Source organism: Humulus lupulus, chromosome 9 (assembly GCF_963169125.1).
Source record: "Humulus lupulus chromosome 9, drHumLupu1.1, whole genome shotgun sequence".
NCBI lineage: Eukaryota > Viridiplantae > Streptophyta > Magnoliopsida > Rosales > Cannabaceae > Humulus > Humulus lupulus.
Window position 1 is genome coordinate 39,232,888 of NC_084801.1, and position 15,278 is coordinate 39,248,165.

The 15,278-nt window shown below is 40.1% G+C and overlaps 1 protein-coding gene across 4 annotated transcripts; it reads right to left on the minus strand.

Annotated features, from left to right (window-relative positions):
• Window positions 1–518: 518 nt before the first annotated feature.
• Window positions 519–14,902, minus strand: LOC133800454 (probable ribose-5-phosphate isomerase 4, chloroplastic). Of its 4 annotated transcripts, XR_009876475.1 has the most exons (11): window positions 14,611–14,902; window positions 14,374–14,501; window positions 13,542–13,611; window positions 13,116–13,220; window positions 12,846–12,941; window positions 12,711–12,767; window positions 12,473–12,590; window positions 12,318–12,384; window positions 10,804–10,833; window positions 10,201–10,342; window positions 519–731 (listed from the first exon to the last, which is right to left on the minus strand). XR_009876475.1 is itself a non-coding variant. In XM_062238415.1 (10 exons), the coding sequence occupies exons 1-10, from the start codon at window positions 14,806–14,808 to the stop codon at window positions 728–730; spliced, it is 873 nt and encodes a 290-aa protein (XP_062094399.1). In that variant the 5' UTR covers window positions 14,809–14,901; the 3' UTR covers window positions 522–727. The 4 variants fall into 4 exon arrangements, 3 of the variants coding, with proteins under 3 accessions (XP_062094399.1, XP_062094397.1, XP_062094398.1); XM_062238415.1 differs by lacking the exon at window positions 10,201–10,342 and having other exon boundaries at window positions 522–731; window positions 14,611–14,901; XM_062238413.1 differs by lacking the exon at window positions 519–731 and having other exon boundaries at window positions 10,113–10,342.
• Between the last annotated feature and the right edge of the window lie 376 nt (window positions 14,903–15,278).

A 15,278-nucleotide genomic window follows, 5' to 3' on the forward strand; every position in this document is an offset into this window, starting at 1 on the left:
TTCTTTTTTATTGTGTCAACTAGTTCTTGGGACAAGATGGAGGCCTCAACTATCCATCTTCTTGGCACGAAAGCTGTTTGTAAAGGAGATATCAACTTCCAAATAACCAACCTCAATTTATTTGCAAAAAGTTTAGCAATGATTTTATAACTAAAATTTCAAAGGCTAATCGTTCTAAAGCTATCCATAGTGTTCGCATTTTCTTTCTTTGGGATCAGACAAATGTATGTGTAGCTCAGTTTTGGGTCAAAAAACCTTGTTCTGAAGAAATTCTGAACACAAGTTGTGGCGTTCTCCCCCGTGATGTCCCAATATCTTCTATAAAAGCACCCCGACATACCATCTGGACATGGAGTGTAACGCCCTGGGTAGCCAAGACCGTTACACTGTGGGTTTATAAAGGTGCAAGACTTGTTAATCAAGTCATTTAGTTGAAAATGTGTCACTAAAACCATTATTGAACTAGGGTTAATAGATTTTGATCATAAAAGATAAACTTCATTTAAATAAACATTTCGTACACGCGATCCAGAGAGAAATAGAGTTTAAAGGACAGTTTACAAAAATTCAGGGTTATATAAACCTACTAGCCACTCTAAGGGCAAAATAGACATTTCAGGTATTCCTATCCCTGTCCAACCCTCGGTTGTGGCGGCCGAACAGCTGACTATGTACATTCCGCCTCTAGAGCTCTCCAAGTCAGGGTTGATCCAGCTTACCCTTGCCTTTACCTGCACCACGTAGCACCCATGAGCCAAGGCCCAGCAAGAAAACCAATACACTGAATATAACCAATAATAGTAACCAAACAGTTCATAACTCATTAATCAAATACTCAACAGATCACATCATTCATATAATCAATGATATCAATCAACAATCTATCATCCAGACAATTAACATATCATACAATATCCAGGGTCGACGCCCTTAGGTCGCACCCCCTATTCATCCCATTGACTCCGGTCCGCTTAAATCGAGCTCAATGAATATTAATTTGCCTTAGCTACCAGTGACTGAGCCGCGTCCTGTGGGCCAATATTAATTCTGACACTCTTAGGTCGTTTATTTCATGTCTACATGGCATAATACCATCATACAATGTTGCATACAAGTACAGGGAACCCTTAGTCCCAACATAGTCACACAACCTGGTGCAGTTTTCTTACATTTAATTCTGAGTGCTTTGATTATGAAAAATGACCCTCGAGCACGATCCCCCCTTCCGAGCCCTAGCGTACACCTAGTCACAATCGTGATAAAGGATTCCATCAATAATAAGTGAATAAAGGTTTCTGAACCAAGTTCTAGCCTTCGGGACATCGAATTCCACCAAACACGGTAGTGGAATCGATCCCAAGCACCCTACGTTAAGTTCCCACACCTAAAACTTTCTCAAAGCCCAAAAATGCCCTTAAGAGTCGCGGCCCTATACCCCCCATGTCGCGGCTCGCCTCCAACCAGAGGCCTAGCCACCCCATTCAGCAAACATGCGCCACGGCCCTAAGCTCCCCATGTCCCCCTTCTTTTTGGCTCCCATCTGTTCTAGAGGGCCGCGGCACACTAAGAATAGAGTTGCGGCCCGACCCCTTCGAACCCAGAAAAATCACCATTTTCAACAACCAAAACCCAACCAAATTACCCATAATCAACCCAACAACACAACCAACTCATCACAAACACTCTAATATGTTCCCAGCAGCAAAACCCAACAGAAAACTAGACTCGCAACTCATTTAAACTCCAATTCAATCCTTGAAACTCAAAAGCTCATAAACACCTTAAAACAGCCAGCAATTTCCAGAATTCAAAAGCTAAACCATAGTTAAAAGCTTGCCTCTACTGAAGAATAAATCCACCAAGTAGTTAGTGAGCTAACTCCCAAGTCCTTAGTTTCAATTCAAGTAATTCCTGGCCCAAAATTTCTCCTTAGCTTCCAAAGTTAGCTTGAGAGAGTTTCTAGAGGAAGCAAGAGTGAGAGAGAGAGAAGAGTCAGTTTTGGCAAAGTTCTATCTGTTTCCTTTGTTTTGTTTTATCTAACTTAAGTCACTTAAGTTAATCCCAAGGCTCGGGGTACCAAAAACGTCACCGAGGGAAAAATGGTAAATTTTCCCATTATTCCCTCCTAAACTCTCTAACATCAAATATATTTCCAAATATTCATTTCCATAACCTAATAACTCAATTAAACATCAAATACCCAAAATGCCCCTTGACTCACCCCGAGTGAAGTATTAGGTCCCGTTGTGACTTTCCCGCTAACTGGCTCCCTAGGATTGCCTCGTGTCGTACGCTGTAAATATATCCACATAATAATGTGGTCTCAACCATTCATCACATATAATCACATAATCATGCATTAAATCATTTAAATCACACATAAACCAATTATGCCCTCCCAGCACACTAATCAAGGTCCTTAAGCCTTATTAGTGATTTTTGGGTCGTTACAACTATCCCCTCCTACTGAGAATTTCATCCTCGAAATTTACCTGAATAACTCGGGATACTGATCCCGCATTGCTGTCTCAAGTTCCCAGGTCGCTTCCTCGACCCTGTTATTCATCCATAACACTTTAACTAGAGGAATCGTCTTGTTCCGTAGAACCTTATATTTCCGGTCTAAGATTTGAACTGGTCGCTCTTCATAAGACAAATCTGTCTGCAATTCTAAGTCCTCATACTTCAACACATGTGTTGTATCTGAAACGTACTTCCGAAGCATAGAAACATGGAATACGTCATGAACTCCCGACAGTGATGGTGGCAAAGCTAACCTGTAAGCCACCTGTCCAATCTTTTCCAGGATCTCAAAAGGTCCAATGAACCGGAGGCTCATCTTGCCCTTCTTCCCAAACCTCCTCACCCCTCGCAATGGTGAAACTCGTAGAAATGCGTGGTCCCCAACCTGGAACTCCATGTCCCTACGCTTAGGATCAGCGTAGCTTTTCTGTCTACTTTGTGAAGCAAGCATTCTAGCTCGAATCTTCTCAATAGCTTCATTAGTCTTCTGAACCATGTCCGGCCCCAAATACTTCTTCTCACCCATCTCATCCCAATGAATGGGCAACCTACATCTCCTCCCATAAAGCATCTCATATGGAGCCATTCCAATCGTTGACTGATAACTGTTGTTATATGAAAACTCAATCAACGGGAGATACTTACTCCAAGATCCCTCAAAGTCGATCACACATGCCCTAAGTATATCCTCCAACACCTGAATCATCCTCTCAAACTGTCCATCGGTCTGAGGGTGAAAGGTTGTGCTAAACTTCAATTGAGTCCCCATGGCTTTCTGCAAACTATCCCAAAACTTGGAGGTAAAGATAAGATCCCGGTCTGACACAATAAAGTTAGGAACCCCATGGAGACGTACGATCTCCCTCATATATAACTCTACATATTGATCCACCGTATAAGTCGACTTCATTGGCAGGAAATGAGCTGACTTGGTGTATCTGTCCACTATCACCCACACAGATCCATGAAGCCCCACTGTACTGAGTAAACCTCCCACGAAGTCCATTGTAACATCCTCCCATTTCCACTCAGGGATACCCAAAGGCTGAAGCAACCCCGCTTGTCACTGATGCTCGGCTTTCACCTGCTGACAGGTCAAACACTTGGCCACGTATTCTACCACATCCTTCTTCATCCCGGACTACCAATAAAATGTTTGTAAATCCGGATACATCTTCGTGGTACCCGGATGAAGTGAGTGCAGGGTAGTATGCAACTCATCTAATATCTCTCGTCTGATCCCTACATCAGCTGGAACACAAATCCGCCCTTGATACCGTAGCAAACCAACCTCAGAAATAGAATAGTCCTTACCTACCCCCGCTAAGACATTCTTTCTAACCCCCTGTAACTGTGCATCTACCAACTGACCTTCCATAATCCACTCTAGTATGGTCGACTGCAAAGTAATGTTGGCCAATCGACCCACCACCAGTTCTATCCTCACTCTGGTCATCTCATCAGCCAACTCTATGGAAATCTGAGTAGAACTAAATAACTGTCCCGAGCCTCTCCGGCTCAATGCATCCGCCACTACCTTGGCTTTCCCTGGATGGTAAAGAATATCATAGTCATAGTCCTTTACCAACTCCAACCAACGCCTCTATCTCATGTTTAGGTCCTTCTGGGTGAAGAAATACTTTAAACTCTTGTGGTCGGTGTATATCTCGCACTTCTCTCCATACAAATAATGTCGCCACACCTTCAGTGCGAATACCACTGCTGCCAATTCTAGATCATGGGTAGGATACCGCTGCTCATACTCCTTCAGCTGGCGTGATGCATAAGCTATAACATTCTCATTATGCATCAATACACAGCCCAAACTCAACCTCGATGCACAACAATATACTACAAACACTCCTTCCTCAGAAGGAAGACTCGGCACAGGTGCAGTAATAAGTCTTCGCTTCAATTCTTGGAAATTGTTCTCACACTTCTCTGACCAGACGAACTTCAGATTCTTCCGTGTCAATTTTTTCATCAGTGCAGCGATCTTCGAGAACCCTTCCACAAACCGTCTGTAGTAACCCGCTAACCTGAGAAAACTCCGAACCTCTGAGGCGTTCCTTGGCCTCGGCCAATCTCTCATTGCTTCCACCTTGGATGGATCCACCTTAATCTCATCTTCACCAACTATGTGTCCAAGAAAGGTCACTTCTGGTAGCCAAAACTCACACTTTTTAAAGTTGGCATACAACTGATGTTCTCTTAACCTCTGTAAGACCTATCGAAGATGTTGCTCGTGCTCTGCCTCTAAATTGGAGTACACTAAAATGTCGTCGATGAAGACAGTGATGAATTAATCCAAGAAGACCTTGAACACCCTGTTCATTAGGTCCATGAAGGCTGCTTGAGCATTGATCAAACCAAACGACATGACCAGAAACGCATAGTGCCCATACCTCGTTTGGAAGGCCGTCTTTGGTTTATCCTCGTCCTTGATCCTCAACTGGTGATAACCAGATCGAAGCTCAATCTTCGAGAATACCGTCTTACCCTGCAACTGATCAAACAAGTCATCAATCCTTGGTAAAGAGTACTTATTCTTAATGGTTAACTTTTTCAACTCTCTGTAGTCTATAGACATCCTCAGAGTCTCGTCCTTCTTCTTCACAAACAAAACCGGACCGCCCCATGGTGAGTAACTAGGCCTGATGAACCCAAAATCCAAAAGCTCTTGTAACTGTATCTTCAATTCCTTCAATTCTGCTGGTGCCATCCTATATGGTGCTTTCGACACTGGCTCTGTCCCCGGTGCTAACTCAATAACAAACTGAATCTCCCTGTGCGGTAGCAACCCTGGTAGATCCTCAGGAAATACATCTAAGAACTCACGAACCAATCTAGTCTCTCCCGTCCCTGTTGGAAAAACTCTAGTAGTATCCACCACACTAGCCAGCAAACCTATACATCCTCGCTGTAACAGGTCCCTAGCTCTCAGCGCTGATATCATGGGTATACGGTGTCCACATACCGTACCTACGAACACAAAGGGACTCTCTCCCTCAGGCTCAAAAGTCACCATCTTCTTCCTACAATCAATAGTAGCCTCATATCTAACCAGCCAATCCATCCCTAGAATCATGTCAAAGTCCTCCATATCTAACTCAATCAAATCTACTGAAAGTTCTCTACCATCAACCATCACCAACAACGCTCTAATCCACCTCCTAGAAACTACCAGTTCCCTTATAGGCAATATGGTCCCAAACCCCGTAGTACGGTACTCACTAGGTCTACACAATCTACCAATCACCTTACTATAAACAAATGAATGTGTAGCACCAGAGTCAATCAATACAGTGAAAGGAGAGCCAGCGCTAGAAAGCTGACCTGTCACCACCGAGGGACTAGCCTCGGCCTCTGCTTGTGTCAAGGTGAACACTCGAGCTGGAGTCAAGCTGTCCACCTTCCCTGCTTCCTCTTTCTTCACGGTTAGGCAATCCTTCTTGAGGTGTCCCACTACCTCGCACACAAAACAGACCTTGGCCCGACATTCGCTCTGATGGCGTCTTCTGCACCTCGTGCACTTTGGGTAACTCCTCCATGTGTCACTGCCTCCCTGACGGCCACCCTGAATACCCCGACCCCTCCTATCAGGACCAGGAGTGGTCAAAGTGTCAAGGGTCTTCCTCTTCAAATCACCGGGGCCTCTGCCTCTACCATACCCTGGATGTGGAGGCACTGCCCTGTGAACCTCCCATCTCGTAGTGTTCTCCCTACAAATCTTGTTTTCTACCTCCTCAGCGGTAAGAGCCTTCTCAACAGCCTGAGCATAAGTCGTTCCCCCAGGTACTATTGTAATTCTCACGTCTCGGGCTATCATAGCATTAAGCCCTCTAATAAATCTGTCATGCCTAGCTGCATCTGTAGGCACAAGATCTGGTGCAAACTTCGCAAGTCTATCAAATTTCAGGGCATATTTTGAAACTGTCATGTTGCCCTGCATTAATCCCACAAATTCATTCACCTTTGCTGCCCTGACGGCCACATTGTAATTCTTCTGACTGAACAAGTCCTTGAATCCATCCCAACCAAAAGTAGTAACGTCTCTGGTCTGTGATGTCACTTCCCACCAGATGTGGGCACCCTCTCTTAGCATATAGGTGGCACAGGCCACTCTGTCATGACCCTCTACCCTCATGAAATCCAGGATAGCGGTAATCATACTCATTCATTGTTCGGCCTTCAGTGGATCAGGTCCTCCCTCAAACCGAGCTCAGTGAATAGACATTTAAGGTATTCACCCCCTGTTTATTACACTGACTCCGGTCCGCTTAAACCGAGCTCAGTGAATATTAATCTGTCCTCAGCTACCAGTGGCTGAGCTGCGTCCTGTGCGCCAACATTAATTCTGACACTCTTAGGTTGTTTAATTCATGTCCACATGGCATAATACCATCATACAATGTTGCATACAAGTATAGGGAACCCTTTGTCCCAACATAGTCACACAACCGGATGCAGTTTTCTTACCTTTAATTTCGAGTGCTTTGATTACGAAAAATGACCCTCGAGCACGATCCCCCCTTCCGAGCCCTAGCGTACACCTAGTCACAATCATGATAAAGGATTCCATCAATAATAAGTGAATAAAGGTTTCTGAACCAAGTTCTAGCCTTCGGGACATCGAATTCCACCATACACAGTAGTGGAATCAATCCCAAGCACCCTACGTTAAGTTCCCACACCTAAAACTTTCTCAAAGCCCAAAAATGCCCTTAAGAGTCACGACCCTATACCCCCCATTCAGCAGACATGCGCCATTCAGCAGAGGCCCGCCTCCAACCAGAGGCCCAGCCTCCCCATTCAGCAGACATGCGCCACAGCCCTAAGCTCCCCATATCGCAGCCTGCCCTTCTTTTTGGCTCCCATCTATTCTAGAGGGTTGCGGCACACCAAGAACAGAGTCACGGCCCGACCCCTTCGAACCCAGAAAAATCATCATTTTCAACAACCAAAACCCAACCAAATTACCCAGAATCAACCCAACAACACAACCAACTCATCACAAACACTCTAATATGTTCCCAGCAGCAAAACCCAACAGAAAACTAGACTCACAACTCATTTAAACTCCAATTCAATCCTTGAAACTCAAAAGCTCATAAACACCTTAAAACAGCCAGCAATTTCCAGAATTCAAAAGCTAAACCATAGTTAAAAGCTTAACTCTACTGAAGAATAAATCCACCAAGTAGTTACTAAGCTAATTCCCAAGTCCTTAGTTTCAATTCAAGTGATTCCTAGCCCAAAACTCCTCCTTAGCTTCCAAAGTTAGCTTGAGAGAGTTTCTAGAGGAAGCAAGAGTGAGAGAGAGAGAAGAGTCGGTTTTGGCAAAGTTCTATCTGTTTCCTTTGTTTTGTTTTATCTAACTTAAGTCACTTAAGTTATTCCCAAGGTTCGGGGTACCAAAAACGTCACGGAGGGCAAAATGGTAAATTTCCCCATTATTCCCTCCTAAACTCTCTAACTTCAAATATATCTCCAAATATTTGTTTCAATAACCTAATAACTTAATTAAACATCAAATAACCAAAATACCCATTGACTTGCCCCAAGTCAAGTATTGGGTCCCATTGTGACTTTCCCACTAACTAGCTCCCTAGGATCGCCTCGTGCGTATGCTGCAAATATATCCACATAATAATGTGGTCTCAACCATTTATCACAAATAATCACATAATCATGCATTAAATCATTTAAATCACACATAAACCAATTAAGTCCTCCCGACAGACTAATCAAGGCCCTTAAGTTTTATTAGTGATTTTTTGGTCGTTACATGGAGCCTTGAGAGGGTGGAGCTCAAACACAATCTTTGTCACTCCCTCAATTGTGGGGATCTGGCATAAACTCTCCTTGTCTTCTATTATCACTTTTTGCTCAAAGAGAGATTCCAATTGTGTTTCAATATCCAGATGATCCGAAGTAAATAAGTCAAAGAAGAAACCATTAAAAATTTGCGCCATATATCCCCTACTCTCCTTTGAGGTTCCATTCCTATCCCGAACCGCCCATGTATTGTTTCTTCATCTTCTGATCATTGTGGACATATGTGTTACGATCTCCTTTCACCAACCAAGTTTCCCTCGATCTTTGTTTCCACATACTTTCCAGTTGTATCCACAACTCCTTCAACTCCATATGGAGACGAGCCTCTTCTTCCAGTAAACATTGATCTTGGGTTTGATTCTGCAGCCATTGAAGTCTCTTCTCTATAACTTCTATCTTCTTTTCTGGCACCCCAAATATTGTTTTACTCCAAGTCTGCAAGGATCTCTTAGCTGCCTCCGATTTACAACATAATTGAATACTTGGACTATAATGACCACTACCTCTTCATGCCTCGGCAATGGTAGTTTTACAACTTTCATCTCTAGCCCATGCTTCAAAAAATTTGAAGGGTCTACCTCCTTTCGTTTTATCCATATAAGAGTCAAAAGCAATATGTTCATGGTCTGAGACTGTTATGGGGAAATTTCTCACTCCAACTTTCGGGAAACTAGTAACCCAATCACTTGACGCAATGGCTTTATCAAGTCTCTCTCTAATCAATCCTTTTTCAAATCTTTTATTTTGCCATGTGAATTTACACCCCACAAAGCCCAAGTCGACCCCTTTTGTATCCTCAAGAAATTCTGAGGATTTTGGTATCCCCACTCTTAGCCGGCTTCCTCCCCATTTATCTTCATCACTTAACAGGACATAAATCACCGAGTATAACCCAGCTAGTCTTACACAATGAGACTATTTTTCAGCTTACTCCAAAAACAAACTTTGTGGTCTGCATATGGTGTTCCATAGACAGCAAAGAGGGTCCAATAAACATTGACCATGTCGTCCCAAACCATGAGTTCGAAAATCCCACCAGCTATTTCTATTACGTGGATTCTTACCTCTTCATTCCACAAAACACAAACCCGCCCCCCCCCCCCCCCCCCCCCCCAAATTCCCACTAGCTTCCAGAAATTCTCCCCTTCCAATAGTCAAGCTTCTACATAATCTCTTCATAGCTTATTTACTAACATTTGTTTCCTTTAAAAACACACATTCTGGCTTCACTCTCCTTGTCAAAGCTTGTAAAGCTTGGATTGTCGAGGTTCTAACCAAACCCCGGCAATTCCATGCTAAGACTTTCATTTGGACGGAGGAGGCTTGATAAGGGCCACCTTCTCGCCCAACTGAAAATTTGGATCCAAAGTAACTTCCACCTCAACGCAATTGTTTGTGACTTCCTCATTTTTGTGATTCGTTTGGAGAAGATTGAAAGGGATAAATTTGGTGTTTCTAACCTTTCCTTGTGTGTTGATCTTCATTTCTGAGCTGGTTCCTCTTCTTGCCTTCTTGCCTTTTGTTTGTGAGCTACTCCCAATATCTCCTTTACCTTCCTTGAAAGGTGTACAACCATTCTCTGGATCGAATTGGGGTAATGAGATCTCATTTTTCTTCTTAAACTCCTCATCACAAGGCCCTGGGCCTATAAGGGGAGTTAGGCATGAGTGTGTCTTTCTTTTCCTTGGCCCACCAGCACTATGTATTCTTTGAGAAAGGATTCGACTAGTAAAAGCAAAGGATTTGACAAGTACAACCAAACCTCAAAATTATTTTATTTTTCTTTGCTCAAATAACATCAATATTTTCCAAAGGAAATATGGAGATTAACATATTTACATTAAGATTATGTTTGGAAATGACAACAGGAACCACATAAGATTGTCTTGTTGGCTGTAGCAATCAGGTTCCCTTTACTGGATTCTTTGAGACATTATCAACAATGTACAAGCCACTTTCTGATGCAATTACTACAGTACATCTGCAGCATATCAAGTGATAAAAGATGAAATAAAAATGAATGTATGTTAACTCATACCTAAGAATTGTTCTTGAGAATCATCTTTCCCAAAATAATAATAAACAAAAACAAACTATGAGCCTTCGTAAAAGAAAAGTATCATTAAAAAGTTACAACCACCGAATGCAGGTAACCAAGAAAGAACTTTACACAGCCTAACAGCAGAGAGATATACATGCCATCATTTATCTAGTTTGGTCAGAACAGGTAATCAATAAGCCTTTTTAACTTTGATTTCAAACTTCTTTTAGCATACTAAATTTATCATAAGTGGTCACAACCTTCAAATTTAAGTATGAATGCAATAAGAAAAAGAAACGGTATTTGCTTTTAATCCTTCTATTTACACTTTACGCACATGATTAAACTTAAATATGTAAGGCAAGTAATTTATTCATTGTCCTCCTTTTTCCTCTACTTACAATTTTTGTGAGACGATGTGATCCAGGACACTGCAGTGAAGTTTAATCCAAGCTCATATGGGGTAAGCGAACAACAGTTTAAAGTAAAATACAAGCTCATATGGACAAGATGGAAAAGCATATGGGATTTTGGAAAGAAAACAATTACAAAGAAACATTGAAAATAAATTCAAAGAAGAAAACAAAAAGGATAGACAATTATGGGAAAACAATGAAAAAATCATTAATGGTTCAAGACGATATTCCAACCTTGAGAACAAGAAGGGAAATATGAATTTGTACTTCCATCTTGGCATTTAATTATAGAACTTTGTTAGGCGTAACTTCTTCATGTTAGTTTAGAAACTTACCTCATAAATCATGATCGGGAAGGGAGTGATGATTTTGGAGGGGTGCACTCGGTAGAATCGAATGTTGTTCATAAGACTGTAGAGTTTTAACATATTATTATGTTATTTGGAAAGTTCGAATTCCACTAAAGGTTAAGATATTCAGTTGTCTGTTGACTTTGGGGAAACTTAGTGCCCTATGATGTTTAAGAAAAGTTTAAACCTTAATTAGATATCTCCCCAAACTGGTGTGAAATGTGTAAAATGGTGAATCTTTCAATCACCTCTTTCTACATGGCTCTAGAGAAGTAGAGCTTTGGTCCAGCCTCCTTAAAAAGTTTGATATGTCTTGGGTTTGGCCTTGTTGATGCAAGTCTTTGCTACAATTTGATACTGGTTTTCATTTTTTTTTCATGTTAAAATGGGATGAAGGACGAAGTTGTGAAATGTGGCAATCATGGCAAAATTATTGTGTTGTGGCTGGAAAGGAATGATAAAGCTTTTGCAGATTTAGTGGAGAGTTAACAATCTTTATGGGATAGGGTCAAGTATTGGTTGGCTTGATGGATATGTACCATAGATATTATCTTTTTTTCTGAATTAATCAGGAATTGGTTTACTTGGTTATTATTCTAAGATGACAATTTACTATCTTTTGTAACTTTTGTACTCTCATTTCATCTCAATTCTATCACATTTCTTACAAAAATATTAATAAATCATGTTGGGCGAACTGGTTCATAATTGGCATACTTCCAGCAAGAAACATTTCATGCCAGTGCAAAAGACCATTTTGATCTGAAACTTGTTTTTACAATCTACTTTTAAGTCCTTCCCCTAGCATTTTAGCTTATTCACAAGCAGCATATCTCGATGAAAGAAGCATACAGTTTTTTTTTTCAATCTGATTTAAAAACCCTTTCCAACTGTTTTTTCAATCTCCAGAAACAATGGTATAATAAGATAATCTCGAATGAGCTGTCATTCCAGACATCATGTACTATTGTGCTTACCCAATTCAAGGATTGCTCTTCAGAGGTTATAAAAAATAACAAAAAAACTCAGAAAACAAAAGAAGGAGACAGAAAAAAAAATTACAAAACAAAAAACAAATGTAGCTCCTGGTGTATCAATTAGGCACATACACACCAAAAATAAAGAATTTACTAGAGACATAAAACTTACGGGAACTTAGAAATGACACCATGATCAACAACCCCATCAATTTTATCAAGGCTTTCTGCAACTTTCTCTGCAATAAGTTTCTAGAAATTAACCAAAAAAATACTTTAAATGCATTAACCAGTGATTACAACAGGAAAATCTCACCAAAAACTTACCAAGGCTTAGTATTGGAGATGTGAAAATGACATCAAGAACATTATGGCCTTCTCTGGTGACAAATGGGAAGTCACCCCCTAGTGGATCTGCATATCCTATAGATGGTCTCCGCCATACCTTAACTTAAAGGGAAAAAGCAGAAAATACAACTAATTTCTTTGGTAGTAATGTACTCAAAATTAAAAACACAAGCAAAAACAAGTAGAAGGAATTCTGATATGTTTGTTGTTAACAGACCTCTGCATCACCCAAAAACAAGTCATCAATTTCTTCAGCAGGTTCCAACCAGTTGAGCTGAAATATAAGCTTTAAGATCTAAGCCATCGTTCTTAATTCGATGTTTAAGGGAGGGTCAGAAGAGTAGCTTCTTACAGAATTAACCAAAACTGGGATGGAACCCTCCAAACCACCTTTGTACTGGTTCTTTGATATCATGAACACCAGATTTTCAGCTGCATTTAGTATACTCTGTAAATGAATAGAAACAAAGATTCAATCAAGTACTCTGATTAACCAAGAGTAATCTAACAATGACATACAAAATTATTAGGCACCAACTAATGCATTACGTGTGCATGTACACTTTTGTCAGAATACATAACTTTCTATGCTGTAACGTTAAAAGAACCACTTCATTCTAACCTTCTCTTGGAAAAGGGACTCATCACCTTGCGAACTCCGTCTCCCAATAATAGCTGTAAGAGTGCCTTCTTCTATAACATCAGCATCATCAAATGCAAAATCAATCTACAAAAAAGAAAATGTGATATTTAACTAAGATAATCTACTAAACAGATCAAACATTATGTATCTAAAGTAAAATACATAATTAAACAGAAGAAACATTCAAAAAGGAGTACTGTACTTCAGTCCAGTAAAATCTCATTTTCTAATGGTTCTTTAAATCAGAATTTGTGATAATACACACTGAAACAATGCATTCAAAAGGTATCTAAAATCATAGCTACTTAAAATAACGAGCAAGGATGGCAGCGCCATTCCAAAGAAGTTTTCATAAGCACCAACTTAAAATGGAAATCTTTTTTAACATTTAGAACTGGTACACACTCGAGAATTATCTTGGAAGTCGTGCAATGGTATTTCTTCCTTGGCGGCTTCATTAGCACTCACAACAGACCTTCATAAAAATATAAATAAAAAAATCACTTTCCTTTCTTCACATCACAACTCTAAGAGCATTCAACACTCATTGCAATAGTGCAATTACCAAGAAAATTATGAAAGGTCCTTTGTATACTCACTTTAACAAAGAACCATGTTAAAGCAACTTTAATGAAATTTGAACGAAAACAAGAAATGACCATTTTAAAATCATATATTATAAATACAAAACGTAAAGGAAGCCTTTAAAATGTGTAAATATAAAAATTTATTTATATATATAGGGGAATTCTCCTATGGCTTTACTTTAAGTCCTACCGGTAGGGCTCTCAGTGTTTACAACTCCGTGAATAGTTTTCGGTACGATTTTTTTTTAATGACCGTGTATATTGTAGCTATTTAGAGCATTGTGCAAATTTTCAGAAAATTCCGAATAATTTACAGTACCAAAAACTAAGTTCAAACATGTTTTGCACACGTGACTAATTTTTTTTTATGCGCGTGGAAAATAACATATTTGAACCTAATTTTCAGTACTGTAAACTATTTAAAATTTTCTGAAAATATGCAGATACTCTAAATAGCTACAATATGCAGATAATCTAAATAGCTACAATATACACGATCATAAAAGAAAGTCGCGCCAAAATCTGTTTACGGATCGAGAGACACTGAGAGTCCTACCAATAGAGCTTAAGGTGAAACCCTATTGTCTTTTATATATATATATATATATATATATATATAGAAAAAACACATTCTTAGAATAAAAACTCACATGGGTACTCCCACAATGTCTTTGAAAGCACCTGTACGAAGTTGCTGACCCAGGTACTGAATTGCCATTGTAGAAGCTTGACCAGAGCCCAACCCAACGACCATGCCACTTTTAATGAACGTGTCCACCTACACATCCAAAATCTTGATGGGTTTATGTTTAAATACTTAAATATATATGACATAGGAGTTTCACAAAAAAAAAAAAGGAAAGAAAACATATTTCGACAAATCGAACAGTGTGGTGAGCTGCTTTTAGCAGAGGAGACGAATCGGGGAGACTTAAAGCTGAAATTCTGAGAGGATTGAGTTTTCTCCTTCTGGAAGTTGAAGCTGAAGCTGAGGACCAATGCTTGGGACTTGCAGTAGCCATTAATGGTGGTAAAGGCGATGATTTGGTCGGTGGCATGGATGAAGGTATGGCTAAGGACGCCATTACTCTTCTTGGCTCATCCCCGTTTAGAGGAAGTGGATCACAGTCTTCACATTCTACACCTTTGCCTCTTGTGGGACTCACAATGACGCGGATGACTGGATTGAGAATGGGCCCTATAGCATATTCAATTAGAAAACAGTGTTAATTCTCTCGAATGCTTGATTTTATCTCAAAAAAAGAAAAAGGAAAAGGAAAAAAGACATGTGTTACTATAGGGAAATTTGATAAATCATGCTTACATTAGCTTAATAATTAAAATTTGAACCAAAGTTAACCACCCTATGATACAAATGCTTATCTTTCATTTAATACCAAAAATACCCCTCTCATAACAAAATCTCATACCTTTCCTCTCTAAAATCTTGCAAAAAAGATACACATGGGTAAGTAATTTTCTTTGATTCTTGTTGTTGTTGGTTGTTTTTATGATTTAGATTGCTGTTTAGATGTTGGATCTGTAGTTTGTTGGT